Below are 16,129 nucleotides of genomic sequence, written 5' to 3' on the forward strand. Positions count from 1 at the left end.
CGTGTGGAAGTGTAATTAGTTTCTTCAGTTCCACACAAATCTAATTTGTCTGAAAGTGTGTTGACTTTTGTTTTAATATTTTCTTAACTCTGTTGCCACTGGCAAGTTAAAGTAGTTCAATATGTTATTACTTGCAGTAATTGATTAAAGTTTACAATTTATGAGCAGTTTGAAAGGCGTACTCCCATCTTGTGGGCTTTATGCAATCCTCTGAGTCACTGACATGAAGTTTGACTTCACAAAACCTGGATTATGATGAAGCAACGTTGTTTGAATTTGCTGAACATGTTTTATGGTATAATGCTTACTTAACACATGCAGAATATTATGGTCGAGTGGTTAGCACTCCCGCTTAAGCTGAATGCACCAGAAAGATATTTAGAACCAGCATCTTGCACTCGTAGAACTAAAGTTACACCACAGAAAGTTCTCATTATGATTTTTATGTGAGTTTATAGTAATTTAGGGAGATCCCGACATCTGGGAGATCTCAACACTTTTAACAAATTTCACTCTAGCGACAGCTGCACTGTAGTGGCAAAGACTGTATATCACATATATCAGGTCGAAAAGTTTCATATTACACGAAACCGGAAGATACATAATTAAATCCGGTCCTCGATGTATATTAAAAAATATGCATGGTGTACACAATTTATTTTACGACGGTATCATGTATCCCCCTGCGCTTAGACTCCATGAGGATATTCATAACACGGCACTCAGTCGTGCCAACTACAGCACCAGAAATCCCCAGATAAATGCGATATAAAATAATTCCTGTTTAATTACCGTTTCAAGTGAATAACTTCTCGTCTTATTCCAGCTCGGTCCAACACTGTCGACAATCCATACAACACAAAAGTCCAACTTCCTTCCTCTTCGCGGCGAAGAACAAAACACAGTCACACTACGACAACTACGACATCTCCAACGGATGTGTCAAGTGATGAGAATATTTTCGTCGCTGCTTAACCGACGCCGACCCGCGCGGAAACACCTCTGCCGCAGAGCGTCCCAACACGACTGGCGTCGCGAGACGACGTCGTGCAGATGAGGGGAGGACTCGGACTCAACGGTACGGCACGGCATCGGGTATAATTGTAACGGCACGGCACCTGCTGGGGGTTTGCAATGATCCCACAGTGGAATAATTCTTGTTTTATAAACTAGAATCCGTACGTGTCCTACTTATGGAGCGAGAGTCAGTTGGTTGGCAGTGCCGCAACCGAGGGAGTAGAGTGGAGACCCCCACCGGCACAGCCTGGAGAGAGGTAGGGACGATGCTTGCGCTTGCGCAGGCCTCCGCCCTCAGTTAGCTTTTTGGTTGTGTCCAGTGGGACTCGTGTCGAACGAGGGCTGCCAGAGGTCGCCCAAGGCCAACCGAGGGCGACCGATGTTCAGCAGGCCAGCCGAGGCCGTCCCCAAAAGACGGCCAAGTCGGCACAACGAGTGGTTAGACTACTCGGCTACCCTGACTGAGGTTTTCCGTGCTTTTCCTCAGTTGTAAGGCGAATGCCAGGGTATAACTTAATAGGGGCACGGCCCGCCACCCTCCCCCCGATCATGGTGGCCATCAGCTGAAGTGATCTTCCCCCCATGCCGCAGAGGCCTTCAGCCGAAACGGCCCCTCCCTCTCTGGGTTCAAACCCCGGAGATCCAACCAACCAAATTTCTTTGGACAACTTGCCTGACGGGATGACCTCCCATCAGCAGCAACGGATCCCAGTTTGAATGGTCGAGGCTCCCGCCACGACGTAACCCTGTTAGCGATAGCAAAATTTCCGTTTCTTATATTAAGACTTGTTTACCATTTCCAGCAATGCGCCTTGTGCGCAGGAATGGTTTCACCTAGGTAGGGACGATGCTTGCGCTTGCGCAGGCCTCCGCCCTCAGTTAGCTTTTTGGTTGGTTGGGTTGTCCTACTTATGGCCTGTGTTGCAAAGTGGTACGAGAAACTGAACGAACATCGAGATATTTAGTATCGTGATATCAGATCACCAGGTAGAGTCTGACATGGGGAGACAACAGAACTCTTTTATGCTCTCGACAGAGTTACACTGGGACAGAACTGCCAGTTTAATGGCTAAAGTTAGGGTGACAGGCAGTGACGAAATCTCTTTACACGATTCAAATCTGTGATATGAAATTTCGCCCGCAAAAGCGAACTAAAGATTCAAAGTCACGAAACTCCGAAACGTAGTCGGGCGACACAATTGAGTTTGGCTTGTTCCTCCGGCACTCGGGTGGTTCCACGAGACTAAAAACATATAATTAAATTTGCAGTTATATATGATAGCGCCATCACGATAACACAAACAAATGTTTTATATACGTCCTTGCGTAAGCGGACACCACCACATGTCCGTCCGTCCGTCCGTCCGCAGAATTTTCAGACGTATAAATCGTGATACCATCTATGATCGGGAACGGATAAACGAATATTACGCTATCGCAAGCTACTGCAAACGAGAAATTTCTCAATTTCCCATAATCGGTACGGCCAACATGACGAATTACCAAACTTGTGAGCTGGGACTCTGCCCCTCTGTGACGGAAATGATTAAGAGGCGGATGTACTTGTGACACGAGAAACACTAAACTATCTCGCTGCAATCTGTATTAAGTAAACCCCAGTCTACGAACGTCGTCTGAAGTTTTTTTTTATTGAGATGACTAACCAAGTAACTAGGCAACCTTTGTAGCTGACGCACCTTTCATGAATAATAAATGAAAGGAGAACCGACCAGGTGTTCAGCTGACACTTGTCTGCCTATAACCCCGTCGTGAATCATGATTCACGCCATAGCTACTAATGTGAACAGCCACCTGACGAATAAAATGAATTTACAGGCCGTAATTTTATTTTCGTTTCGCGTACGTAACAGAGTTATTATTCCACCATAATATTTGCAACTACAAGCAACCGGAGAATGCCAGCGTACTGATCAAAAGTTTTAAAGCGAATACATGAGTAAATATATCAAAGGTTAATGTAACGTAACCTTTTCAAGTAATGTAATAATGGCGTCGAATGCTTTTAAATCTTTCAAAGCGTTCCCCAGGAAAGACTACAAAGTTTCTCAGGAGGTCGAGATTTGAAATCGCTACCTACGAAATACTTTTAAGGCATGAAACAAGAAATGCATGCATATGGATGGGAGAACTACGCACACGTTGGTTACTTTGGGCGCCTGAGAAATACACAGCGAGTTTTGAACGTAAACACCAAATGGCTCTGGACCTAGTTGGTGTTTTCATGCGTGAGGTGGTACCATCAGCACGCATCGTGTGTGATTACCTCGTTTAACCTTACGTAATAATCGGTACAATTTTTTTTGACTGAACATCACATAAAAGAAATACATCTATGTTATTTAGATTCTGAACTTCTGGGTTCGATACTGTGCAGATGTCTAGGTAGTTACTAACACTGCTACCTCCATCTCCAGGGTACCCAAGATCACGTTGTATCATTAAACTTCTATTACAGCGTCAAATGTGTTCACTCATATGGGCCAAATCTACAGTTTATTAAGGCTTTGACCGGGATGTTCTTTTGTTAAATCTTATGTGGTACCGCCTGATTCGACTTCTAATGGTTAAGTGAAGTGTTTTCTTCGCGGTACGGTCTGGATTCGTAAATATTATGAAGACGAGCTTCGGCTTAAAAGGGTTAACCAGCTGATTTTCGTAATGGTGAGGTGTAGTGTTTTCTTCGCGGTACGGACTGAATTCATAAATAATATTCAGACGATCTTCGGCTTCAAAGGGTTAATGTGGTCATTATATAAGGCCTACTTATTAGCATTAAGGCATTAATTAATTCTGATCAGTATTTTCATATCAATAGTTACTTATGCAATGTAGCAATTGTTTTAAGTTTTCTATAACTCGCCCTGATTTATGACGTTAAGCGTTTGTTATCAGACCGTCATTATAAAACAATGAAACAAGTTATCAAATTAAAACTATAAAAATAAATATAAATACCGGTGTTTCTAATATCCATTGAACACGCGACTTAATTTTTTATATTCAAATTTTACTACATCTTTCTATGCTGTAATAGATTTTTCGTGAATTTCCCTGCGTTGCCGGACATTTAATCTTTGCCTGTTGGCAAGCGTGGCGTGACATTGTTATGAGCCACGAATGGAGCTGGCCACGTTGTCAACTTTGCTGACAGCGCCACCACATAGCACGGACACTCTTAAAATTAATTTGTTGCGTGCCTCCTTTATCCTTCTCATGGCTACGAAAGCGCGGACTTACAAACCAGAATATCGTAATCCTTACACTACAAGACGACACGTTCCTTGCGAAGCCAACACTAACTCGACGGAAGCTTAAATATATTACACCCATCTTCAGGAATTTTACGACCTCCATAAATAATAAATACACAAATAGGATTACAAATTTTATACCCAATCGACAGAGCTAGTCCCTCCAACAGAATAGGTCTTACCTGAAGACGAAGATAGACTCTCATCTTCGTGGTTTTATTGATTTGATTTTATCAAGTATTGGACGATGGATAATGTCTAGAAAACAGTTTGCTTCAACAACTCTTCATCGTCACAAACGTTCAGAATTGAGTTGATTAATGTCGATAATAGCGCCAGGTCAATCGATACGCCTGTTCTGGTACATATTTCTTCTTATTCTTCTTGAAACAGCTGAATTCTTGCGTTTATAAGGAATTTCAAAGTATTTACGTTAAAAAGGCTCTCGTTAATATCATATTGACTAGATATTCAGGGTAGGTAAAATTATTAATGTACTAAAATATGATTTTTAACTGACATATACATAAAATATTTAAATAAATTTTCACAATATCACTAACTTTTTTCTGACGTAGGACGGAACAGATATTTACGGATGATTGACAATTCGAATTATAGTTGTAAATTATGTGACATGAACACACGACAGGCATTTAAATCCTTCGAAAACGAAATCCAATAAAGCATAAGTTTATATATATATATATATATATATATATACAATGACGATTCAAGCGCCACCTTGAGCCACTCTTGCAATGAGGGCAGCTTATTATCATGACAGGAACTTGATGTAACTCTTGCGAGCTCGATCAACAAATGCAGTCGCGGTACACATTTAATATAACGCGGTTTAAGACCAAAATATCATCAATCATAGTTCTACCACTAAGCTGATACGTTATCTAACACTGCCTGAGCACGTGATACTGAGAAAATCATCTATACCCCAAAAACCTCCAGGGATTCCCTTCTAACTTCGCTCCAGGAGAGAAACTCGTGCGTCAATCGTCCCCCTATTAAGTTACCAAAACAATTACGTAGGTTGTAATGTGAATGTATTTCTTAACTTACCATTAATCACGGGAGTTATAACATCACCATTTTATACAGCACATAGTCCTCTTTGAAATCTAGCAGTCGCTTAGCCGATCATGGGATTGATGATTTTAATTGCTGTATTTATTTTATTCATCGCCGTATCCACAAAACCTTACTGTTTTATTCATGTCACCTTTCCGTTAAAAGAAGCCCTCATTTTCATATCTAAGACATCAATTTATTTTTATAATATCCTTTTCAATTTTCCCAGGTGTAATTTTAAATTAGTTTATCATTTCCTACGTGTATTCCCCCAGACATCTTGTCTTACTTACATCACGATAGAAGTTCATAATTAAGGCAAAAAGTTATGAAGATAATTATCTGATTGTTATCCTACAAAGTTTGTGTTGGTAACAAAAAATTCAGCTTTAACAATTTTATAGTGAAAAAATAAAATATGATTGAGCACATTGGCTTGCGTGTTGGACCCGAACATAAATCATTAAATTATTAATTCATTTCTAAACTTTTTATGTTATTATTATCATAGTTATTATTTTATAAAATGTTTTTAAATACAGATTTTGCCTACGTTATATTTGTCGGTCATAAACTCAAAGTTCTGCGAACTCGTCAAATTGAAAGTGTTGAATTACAAGAAATTTATCACACGTGTTCATGTTGTTCTAAATTTCACAAACCTATCCTCCAAAGGTTGCCACCGACAAACGAACTTTTCGATTAAAGAACACATATATTTCATGTAGCTGCCATTTTTGGTCAACGATCTACAACAAAATAAAAATTACATTATTATCCTTCTATAAATATTTCGAAGAATATAAATTAATATTTCTACCGCCAAAAATGTTCGTACACCGGCAATTTTATTATTACCGATTTCAGTAAAATGAAAATATTAGGTGCGATGTGATTCACGACGGAAGAACGCGTGGTTCAAATTTCGTGAAAATCTGTCAGTTATATTTACTACATTTCAATGGCGTGGGAACAGGAAAAGTTTCTTCGGGCTGTTACCACATATTTTGAAAATAAATTGCTGCTCTAATCACGAATTCTACGCGTGTTGTTTAAGTTTGCTGGATGAACGCTTCGTGTGACGATATTTTTAGGCACCCAGCATCACTTTTGCCATCTTCACTCCCCACTTAATCCTCATATTACAATTGTTTCGATGTTTATTCCAGCTGACAGTATCCTGCTCATTTTTATTGGATCGAATTAGTTCTTCTGCACCAATAAGAGCGCTGAAGTACGATAAAATCTTAAAAATGTAATCGAACGCCTATTGGTATACTAGACACGTCAAGACTATAGCAGCGAAATTGTATCAATTTCATAAGTTGCATGAAATGACTCATTACCTTCTCCATCTGGAGATAAAGAATTAAAGAAAATGTTCTTCTGTTGATCATTTATCATATTTTGCCAATATTAACATGGTTACAATTAATACTGAAGATAACACAGGAGAAATTATAATCTGCTGACGTCATGAATGAGGACTGTGTTAACGAACACTTTACACAGCACACATTATGTGTTAAAGAATTTCAGCATCTTGCCGACACAATTTGAAGAAGTAATCAGGAATCATGAGTTGAAGCCCGGTGGAAAGTTTTAATTAAACAAAAGCGATTTTAAAATCCGTGGCTCACTTTTCACGCAGAAGAAAGAAACGTAATTCGGAAACAGATTGTGATGTTTCAAGTGTATTTACCAGAAAAAATCTTCAAATGTCAAAGACCTAAATTAAGATTCAGTATTTTTTGGACGGCCCTTTGAAATTATGTACCGTTAGTGTCGTATACGCGGTAAAATTACGAAAACGTAGTTCCTGATTGCACCAACATAACATTTAAGTGCGTGTACGAAAACAGACGCTAAATGTTACGTTCTGCATACAACGTCGATCAAACCAAAACGTGTAATATCATGACAAATTATTAAATTTGATTTTAATATTATAACACCAGACCTTAGCAAACAATAAATTTTCAATATCTGTAAGCAGTGCCTGTATCAAACAAACCAAAACCATTTTTAGCCACGAAACTAATTAACAGACTACGGCCGAAACTCATTAAAATTGGCCTCTCGTGCGGCAAATTAAAACCTGCGATACCTGAAGTCACGTTATTCTGTCATAGGCCCAAGCAAACGAGACATCCTCTTCTGGTACCACAAATCGAAAGTTCGACGCAGTTAATATAACAACCCATCGCTGGATCTCATCGTAGAAGAGTTCAAACCATTTAACACACGGGACATTCGCCTTCCAAAATATCAATTTTCATATGATAGACCAATATCATTTAGGACCTCACAAATCCCATACTCTTTGAATGTTTCCTATTTCCAAGCTGTCAGTCTATCGTATTATCCGTTATCTGACTATCGTAAAATAGTATGGCCCTGCAATAACTAGCAAAGTTCCTCGATGCGTCTATCGCGTGCCGAGGAACTTAAGCCCAATGTTGTTAGAGGTTTTTTTTGTAAAGAATTCGAACATCTGACAGCGGATATTCTATGGACATCGTCTGGGTATACTTCCTCCTGCTATGGGTTTTTATAATTCACTCCCAATTATTCCCAGGAAGGTTATTCTTCAACAGCAAACTTGCATGTCACCAACAAAAATCAACAAAATTATTCTCTCTTTTATTTCCATCCAAGTTACCTCGGAAACTGACAATGCGTAGTTAAATTACTCACTCAATACCTGCGTTACATTGCGATGGGGTCTGAGGCGTGGGCCTTGTGACGCTCGGTCATTGGGACCGTGGGTTCGAATCCCACTCAAGCCATGGATGTCTGTCCGCGTTTTTCTGTGTTGTGCTGTCCTGTGTCAGTAACGTGTAATTTGTGATCAGCAATTATTCGGAGTGTTGTTATAATGGCAACTTACAATTGATTTAACGATTACTTTTAAAACTTACGGCTTTAAACTTATAACTTAAGAGTTTTTCCTGAGCTAAGATTAATCTGACAGCAGATGAAGTAAATTTCCCGTGTAACCCAACCTTATTTCCCACAGACTGCATTAATGAACTCATAATCTTAGATTAAGTCTTCTTATTCTCCCATTTCCTGTCTATTGTCTTACATGTTACAGATTAAAAGGTCGTAGCAACAGAGCTGGAGGGTCATTGTTTGAACCCTGTCACCAGCATGCAGGGAGCGTACACGGAATTTCAGAATCAAAATCGAATAACAGAAGTGACATTATCGTTGTTCGTAACTTCATTTAAATTCAGAGAGTTTACTGATCCAATTAAATGAGAAAAGTATTTTTTTGCAGCGGAATGGATATTTGTTTATATTATAGTTAAAGAGGCCCTCACACGCTACGGGTACTGAGAAAAATCAATCAGGATATTTGACACGCGAACTAGTGACCGCGAGATAACCTGCTTACTGTTACAGTGTAAATATAGACATAATGTTTGTCACAAAAAATTCAAACTGGGATTTAACCACGATTTACGAGGGAAATGACAATGAAAAAGATAAATTTTAATTCGTCATGACAGTCCCCATGAACTTCTTGTGAGCCCACCGTTAATATACATGGCGATTTGCATTTACCGTTCCATTAACGACGCACTGGCTGACATTACAACCAGGTGCCCTGCAATAACGAATCAGACATCACAGTGGCAGATACGTAGGCGTTATCTGGTGGACAATTCGACGGACAGAGTGAATATGTTATACAATGAGATATTAATATGCCAACGTAGGTAAAATTCATCCATAATTACAGCAACATTGGCCTATCAAATCACAGGACTCCCTTGCAGAGTTCATGAACGGGAAACAAACATCAAAACAGAAACCTTCTAACTCCGTAACACAAGTAGCTGAAAGGGTTTACTATTCCCTGCCTCCTCAAATTAATGAATGTTCCATGTACGTTCACGAGAACCCCCGAATAATGAAATGTTTGCAGACAGTTAAATCGATGCAAACTATTATTCAATCTACAGAATGAAATGTATACCGATACATGGGTCTCAGACATGCAATTTCTACATTTAGAACTCTATTCAACTATCATTCCAATTCCAGGGCTTCGGAAAAACCTCGTGGTTCTACCTAGATGTCCCCCCCCCCCCGCATTCATTCACGATACATGCAATTAAACTTCTGATTTAACCTTCTTTAAATCATATAACAGATTAATATCTAATAATTCTTTTATCTCTTGAATCCGAAATCAGTTTCTCTTTTACGTTTTTAGGTGGGATGGTTCTATTCAGGACTCGAAAATGTAGCGACAGAGTTCGAAAACCGTCTGTGTTCATCTGCAATACAAATTTCGAGAAAAAATTCATCTGAAGTGTTGAAAATTCATTTTCTAGCGTTTGTTAGTGATGAATATGACTTTTCTGTGACGATGGAAACAGTAAGTACCTCTGAAACGTCGGTGAATGTCTACGAGACTACATGGCGATAACATTCGAGAAACCTCTGGTCTTCAGACTGGCGTGTGGCAGACTCCTTCGTCCAAACCAGAGACTGTATTATTTAGATTTAAAAATCATTTTTCGTCAATCTTGCACCGGAAACACTTGAGAGTGCTGGCGGCCATGAGGTTGCATGTGACTGCATATATAATACGCTAAGCGTCGCTGTCATCCGATGACTGTAAGCCAGTGGCGAAGTCCTTGTTCCGATCATACGGTTTCATTCCTGAGCCAATCAAATACGACAGAGGTTTGCGTCAAATTGTCAAGAATGTCACATCGAATTCGGCTAAGAATTAAGATTGTTACAACATACGATTTTTTGTCTAAAACTGGCGGACTACAAATCTTTACGTTAATTTTTTCCTTCAAATTTTACTGAACACTACCGAATTCCGAGATACGTAATCTCAGGTTTGGCGGAGTGATGAATGTATTAGTGGATCTCGCGAGTATAATTCGTCAAATAAAAAAAAACATCAAACACATTCCCAGTGAATTAACGTGACTTATGAAAAACGTGGTTATATACACACGATGTAGCACTGTTAATAATTAATTCGAACGCTCTGAAGTTTATAAGGCACGGATTAAACTTAATGAAACTTGGGCTCCGAATCGACTTGATCATTCTTCAGAGCTGTTATCAAGTTACATTCTTATTTATTTACTTACTCTGTGGCTGTATAGTCCTTGAAGGACATTGACCATTTCACAAATGAGTGATTTATTAAACTATTTAGAATTTTTTAACATTCTCTTGGACTCCTCTCTACCTGCACATAACAGCACAAAATAGAAAAACACGCGTACATACATCAATGCCTTTAGAAAGATTCAAACCCATGTCCCAGACGACGCTGTCATGTGACCGCAAATCATCACGCACCTCAGAAATTGTTTTTGTCTGTTATCCCTTGTTACGACACGGGAAAAAGGAACCATTTTAAAGATGCATTATTTTAAATTATATAAAGACATGTAAGATCGAATTTTGCGTAGGTTTATGTATTACCCCCCGCTAGGTTTCAATTCGTCTGTTTGCCACGGCGCTCATGTAGAAATTACTAGGGGCCCATGGGACGGCAAAGAACTGATTACCTCGCGAATATAACGCAGAGCCAAGGTTCTCGTTCACCACTGAAAGGCTGACGCATCGAATTAATGAGGGGCGGTGTATTGGGACATCGAGACTCATGAAACCGATCAGGTACACACAGCGGCAAAGCGCGTGATTCAAGCCGGTGTTGGGTCCCAGTGTCACGGAAACGGCTTACGAGATGAGATATCGATTTATGTGACACATAACAATCGAGAAATATATCCCTAAACTCATTCTGGATAGTTAAGTAAGCACGAGATGCCAGGTAATGTTCGACAATGAACACAACCTGACCTTCGTGGGTTCTTGAGTTATTACAGGGATATTTATTTTCGTGAGTCCAATCGAATTGTATTAAATCGAAACTATCAATGAAAATAGTAAAATGTACAAAAGAAAAACATAAAAAACAAAAAGAAAATGCTGAACTATTTTAAAAGCCGGAGAATCTGTTGACCAGCTGAAAGCATTATATTCCCTTGAGAATGACTCTGGCCAATGACGTTATGTATTTCTTACATTGACATCGATTCAAAATATACCCAGATTCTGATGTTTAATTATACTACTCTTTCTTGTGTTTGTCCTATATCGAATTTATCTTAACTTTCGCCATTACATTCTTCATTATTCTTCAATCTTCGTCAACTGATCCTCCTTATTCTTTCCATTACAGTCATTTACAATATATTAGTTGTCTTTTAGCCTGTTTTATTACGTATTTACAGACATCTCAAAGTAGCTAATGTTTTGGCCACGATCTTTACGTACGTAAGAAAGCAACTTGAATTCCACTGAACGGTTTTCTGCATGAGTGACTTTTGAAAATGTTATAAAAGGAAGTGTAGTGTTTTAGATAAACTCCAAAGCGATGGTGCTGCCTCCAAGCGATGATTATGTGTAAGAGTTTTCTGGATACCTCACACAGTAGCTACTGTTGGGAGCGAAAGCTCTACAAGTTCCATAAGTCTTGCAGAAAGCCTAGGCCCTTACACACAGACTGTGCTTGTATTTTGATATCACTCCGCGATCGGAACTACATCAATTTACATTTACTTGGAAATCTGAACGCAATAATATCATCAGGAAATGTAAATTCGTTACGTAAAAATCCAACGACAGATAAAAGCGAAGAAATGTTTTCAAAAGCAGGAAGAATGGGCTTATAAGTGTTTTATTGCGAGACAAAACAAGTTGTGTAAGGAGTGTTGTACTGTATAAGAAATTAAAATAGGGGGTGTAGTAAGGCGGAAGGTAGGGATTTTCAAGTTGATCTGAGAAATGATGATCCACACACAACCCCCTCCGTGCAATACCGATGTTTGGCGAGAAAATATGCTAACTACATTAAAGTGACATCGAAGTTTTTGCAGTTAAATAAATTAAAACAGACATGGATTTTAACAGCACTGAACACTGAGAAATGTCTAAATAAAATTACAAGTAGGTGGTGGTATAAAATTAACAGGTGCTACTAATTTATTAGTATAAGGTATGAGGGAAGTTTAGGTTAGGTTATTTTACGTTAGGCTAGGTTAGGTGCAGATATTATAAGAGGGCAGTGCAAAAGTAAACTAAAAAAATATACACGAGCTGTGGACATAACATAAACATTAGTAAATGGACGCACTGTGCCATCCACAGATGAAAACACGATCCAAATCAAAGGACATTATGAAGGATTAAAATAAATGAAATTGAATTTTAATGTTTCGTGTTCAGATAATTATCGACTGATAATTTTACTATTTAGGCTATCTTACGATATTTTAGGCTATTTGGGTTTCCTCTGAATTTCGCATAGCTTTGAAACTCTAACAGTTACTGAACGGAGCTCTTAATATCAGAAATATGGTATCAAAGCTGCAGGCACTGGGCAAATATAAATACAAGGATTAACGCTTGCAGTTAAATCTGTTGCCCGATAAGATAAACCGCTTTGGGGATGTTCATTAAAATGGTACTTTGGTATTTTGGGGAAGTGGACGAAACACTTATCTCTAGAATATCAAGTGATTGCGTATCGGTCCATATGATTTTAATTCAATTATCAATGTCACTTTTTCTTCCATAATTTTCGCGACAAATGTGTAATGTCCGTAGACTACTTATTATACCTGGAACTTTTTCAAATATTATTTCACTCCCCAAGATACAATCTAGAAAATTTTTTACTATCCTTTATGTCCCGTCGGAATATGCTGATTTTCTTATGGTAGTTAAAAGTACAAATTTTTACCTTCAGATGGCAGGAACTTCTGTTCTTCGCGATGATCCACCATCCCCAATAAATTAATGACAATAAAAGGTTTTCCTTCCAGAATGTAGTTCATAAAGGTTTACACCGAACAAAGCCACGTGGTGATAAATAACACGTGTTAAGGCGACAGATGAGTCAGTAGACTTTAACCAGTCTTTGTGTTTTTCCCTTGAAGCTTTCGTATGTTCTGCATTACAAAAACAAACAAAAAAAGATGTTTGTAGTTTCAGAACTGGCAGTAACCACAAACAGGCAGCCACCATACAAAACTTCATAGAATCCACAGCATTGTATTGTAACATAAGTGTGTCCTGTGACTCAATGAAACGGACTGCACGATCAGAAAATTCAAACAACCTCTACAAATGAAATTTAGACTGTTTGAGATTAAACTGACGTCTATTGTAAATGAAAGGCGAGTCATTTTTGTTGTTGTAGGAAGGACAATTATAAAATGCTGAATTTATAAGGCGTGAGGTCAGAGAACGTGGGTGGAATTCCTGGGGGATATAGTAAATCTACATAATTAACTCACCACTGACTTGTATTTGCATCAATTTCAAAAGAAGTACTCAGTTGTTATAAATACGAAGACCACAAATAACCACACGAAAATATATAATTTTGTATGAAGTAACAAACAAAGAGACCGCTACTTCTTAAAATCTGCAACGAGCTTTTCTAACAGCTCAGTGGTCGAAATCGCTTCGCCTGTAAATGGATGGCTTCAAGGAGTTTAGGCACACATCACAGTACTGTAAAAGCATTGCTTTCCGTGAAACAGATGCAGTGTGCAGACAATGAAGACAGCAAAGGCCCACAGCAACCGTAGCATGAAAATGTGTTGTGGCGAAACGGAGAAGTGCAGTGTGGTTAATGTACTTTAGTGCATACGACGTTATTACAAATGTGTGCTACAAAACATGGAGTACAAGTTATCCTCCTGTTATTAATTAATGAGGACACTTATGAAACGTCTGTAAATACCGCACAAGCCAGAGATATAAATTAATCATCAGGCAAAAACAATTTAAATAAAATAGAACGGATTCATTAAAACCAGAACTGATCGAACAGAAACAGAGCGTCATGTATCATAAATAATAAAGCAATGTCCTTCACAGTGACGTAATTGCAGTCGTAATTTCCATGTTGAACAGCGGCCGATTTGTATTCAAACGAAGGGTCATAGAACGTAATAATGCATTCGCCTCATCAGAGTACAAACAGCAATAAGAAATGGAGGCAATCCATTCCTTTACAGGAATACCAAACCAGAACCAACTAAATGGCTTACGGAACCTGAAGGTTCATCACCGAACCAACCAAAGCCCTCCACCGGACCCTGTCCTGGGCCAACAAAATCCAGTCTCCTTCGACTCCTATCTCCCATAGATCCCGCCTGAGATTATCCTCCCATCTACGTCTAGGTCTCCCCAGCGGTCTCTTCCTCTCAGGCGTCCCAAATAGTGGACCCAACCAACCAGATGGCTTACGGAACTCGAAGGTTCATCACCGAATTAACCAAAGCCCTCCACCGGACACTGTCCTGGGCCAACAAAATCCAATCTCCTTCAACTCCTATCTCCCATAGATTCCGCCTGAGATTATCCTCCCATCTACGTCTAGGTCTCTCCAGAGGTCTCTTCCCCTCAGGCTTCCCAAATAGTGGACCCAACCAACCAGATGGCTTACGGAACTCGAAGGTTCATCACCGAATTAACCAAAGCCCTCCACCGGACCCTGTCCTGGGCCAACAAAATCCAATCTCCTTCAACTCCTATCTCCCATAGATTCCGCCTGAGATTATCCTCCTATCTACGTCTAGGTCTCCCCAATGGTCTCTTCCCCTCAGGCTTCCCGGTGCACACCTCTTGTCCCATCCATGCGCGCTACATGCCCAGCCCATCTCACTCTTCTCGACTTAATCACCCTGACAATACTGGGGGAGCAGTAGAGATTTTTAAGCTCGTCATTGTGCAGTTTTCTCCACGCTCCATCGTCTTCTCTCCTAGGCCCTAATATCCTCCTCAACACCCGATTCTCAAACACCTGCAATCTGTGTTCCTCCCTCAGAGTGAGAGACCATGTTTCGCACCCATACAAAACAACAGGCAAGATTATTGTTTTGTATACTTTAATTTTCAGGTTCTTAGAAATCAGACGGGAAGACAAAATATTTTGAATGAGGAGTTGCAACAGGAAATACCAAACCAGAACTAATTGAGACGTTATGTCTATTCCAGACGGTTCGTTGGTAGAATCAATGGCCATCTAACGACTGGGTAAAAAATAACAGGTAGCTGCACGATTCGTATTTGAAAGCCTTTCTCGTGAAATGGAACATTGCTCTGCTGCGTGATGTTGTGATTCAAGGTGACCGCCGGTAGGTGGCTCTGCCCACAACAGTAGTAGCAAATTTAGATAATTGTGCTGCGTCATATTGTGGCAGGAGTGAACCACGAAAGATATCGCGAAACGGAATAACGAAACAAATAAATGTTTTCAATTGGGAGCGATTACTGTGTGGAACATTAACATCGTATAAAATAAAGCGTGCTTAACTGACCTCTTGAAACTGGATTGGAGCAACGAGAATTAGCCAATGATTCTGCGTATCTCTGCCCTACCCAGTGGATGTTTTTCACAGGGATCCTCACCTGCGCATGCGCTAAATGATTAATGCTGTTTCGATGTCTGATAAATGTTTACTGCATCACGTGATCACGGAGCGAAACAAATTTACGATTTAACAAACTTTCGATTTTATAATCTAACCTTCGAGAGAACTAGGAATAATTCCGTACTTTACTGCCAAAGTGCAAAGAGGTACTGTAGAAGGTGATTGTCCTCCGAAAGCTGAGGAGGTGTGACACTCACCACATTAACTCATGCATTACTGTTTCCTCATGTAGTGGCTGCTAGTGTTCGAAGCTTGATA

The 16,129-nt window shown here is 39.4% G+C and overlaps 3 protein-coding genes across 6 annotated transcripts in view; 1 reads left to right on the forward strand and 2 right to left on the reverse strand.

Moving 5' to 3' along the window:
- Positions 1 to 926, reverse strand: part of LOC147871751 (kelch-like protein 10) — a 19,476-nt gene extending 18,550 nt beyond the window's left edge. The window contains exon 1 of the mRNA XM_087360222.1: positions 793 to 926. The gene's annotated coding sequence lies outside the window, so the exon portion shown is untranslated. The remainder of the gene's footprint in view (positions 1 to 792) is intronic.
- LOC147871749 (uncharacterized) overlaps positions 1 to 14,315 on the forward strand; it is a 260,188-nt gene extending 245,873 nt beyond the window's left edge. For 3 of the 4 annotated variants that reach the window (XM_087360224.1, XM_087360227.1, XM_087360225.1), the window contains one exon: positions 827 to 14,315. In XM_087360224.1, the coding sequence (XP_087216350.1) occupies positions 827 to 975 (149 nt within the window). In that variant the 3' untranslated portion in view covers positions 976 to 14,315. The remainder of the gene's footprint in view (positions 1 to 826) is intronic. The other variant, XR_015538348.1, reaches the window with a different exon arrangement.
- LOC110834927 (dystrophin, isoforms A/C/F/G/H-like) overlaps positions 1 to 16,129 on the reverse strand; it is a 330,291-nt gene that overhangs the window by 117,645 nt on the left and 196,517 nt on the right. The gene's annotated exons all lie outside the window — the stretch shown is intronic.

This window comes from Zootermopsis nevadensis, unplaced genomic scaffold (assembly GCF_977971745.1).
Source record: "Zootermopsis nevadensis isolate Lab colony 2312 unplaced genomic scaffold, Znev_1.0 Znev_ptg000040l, whole genome shotgun sequence".
Lineage (NCBI taxonomy): Eukaryota > Metazoa > Arthropoda > Insecta > Blattodea > Termopsidae > Zootermopsis > Zootermopsis nevadensis.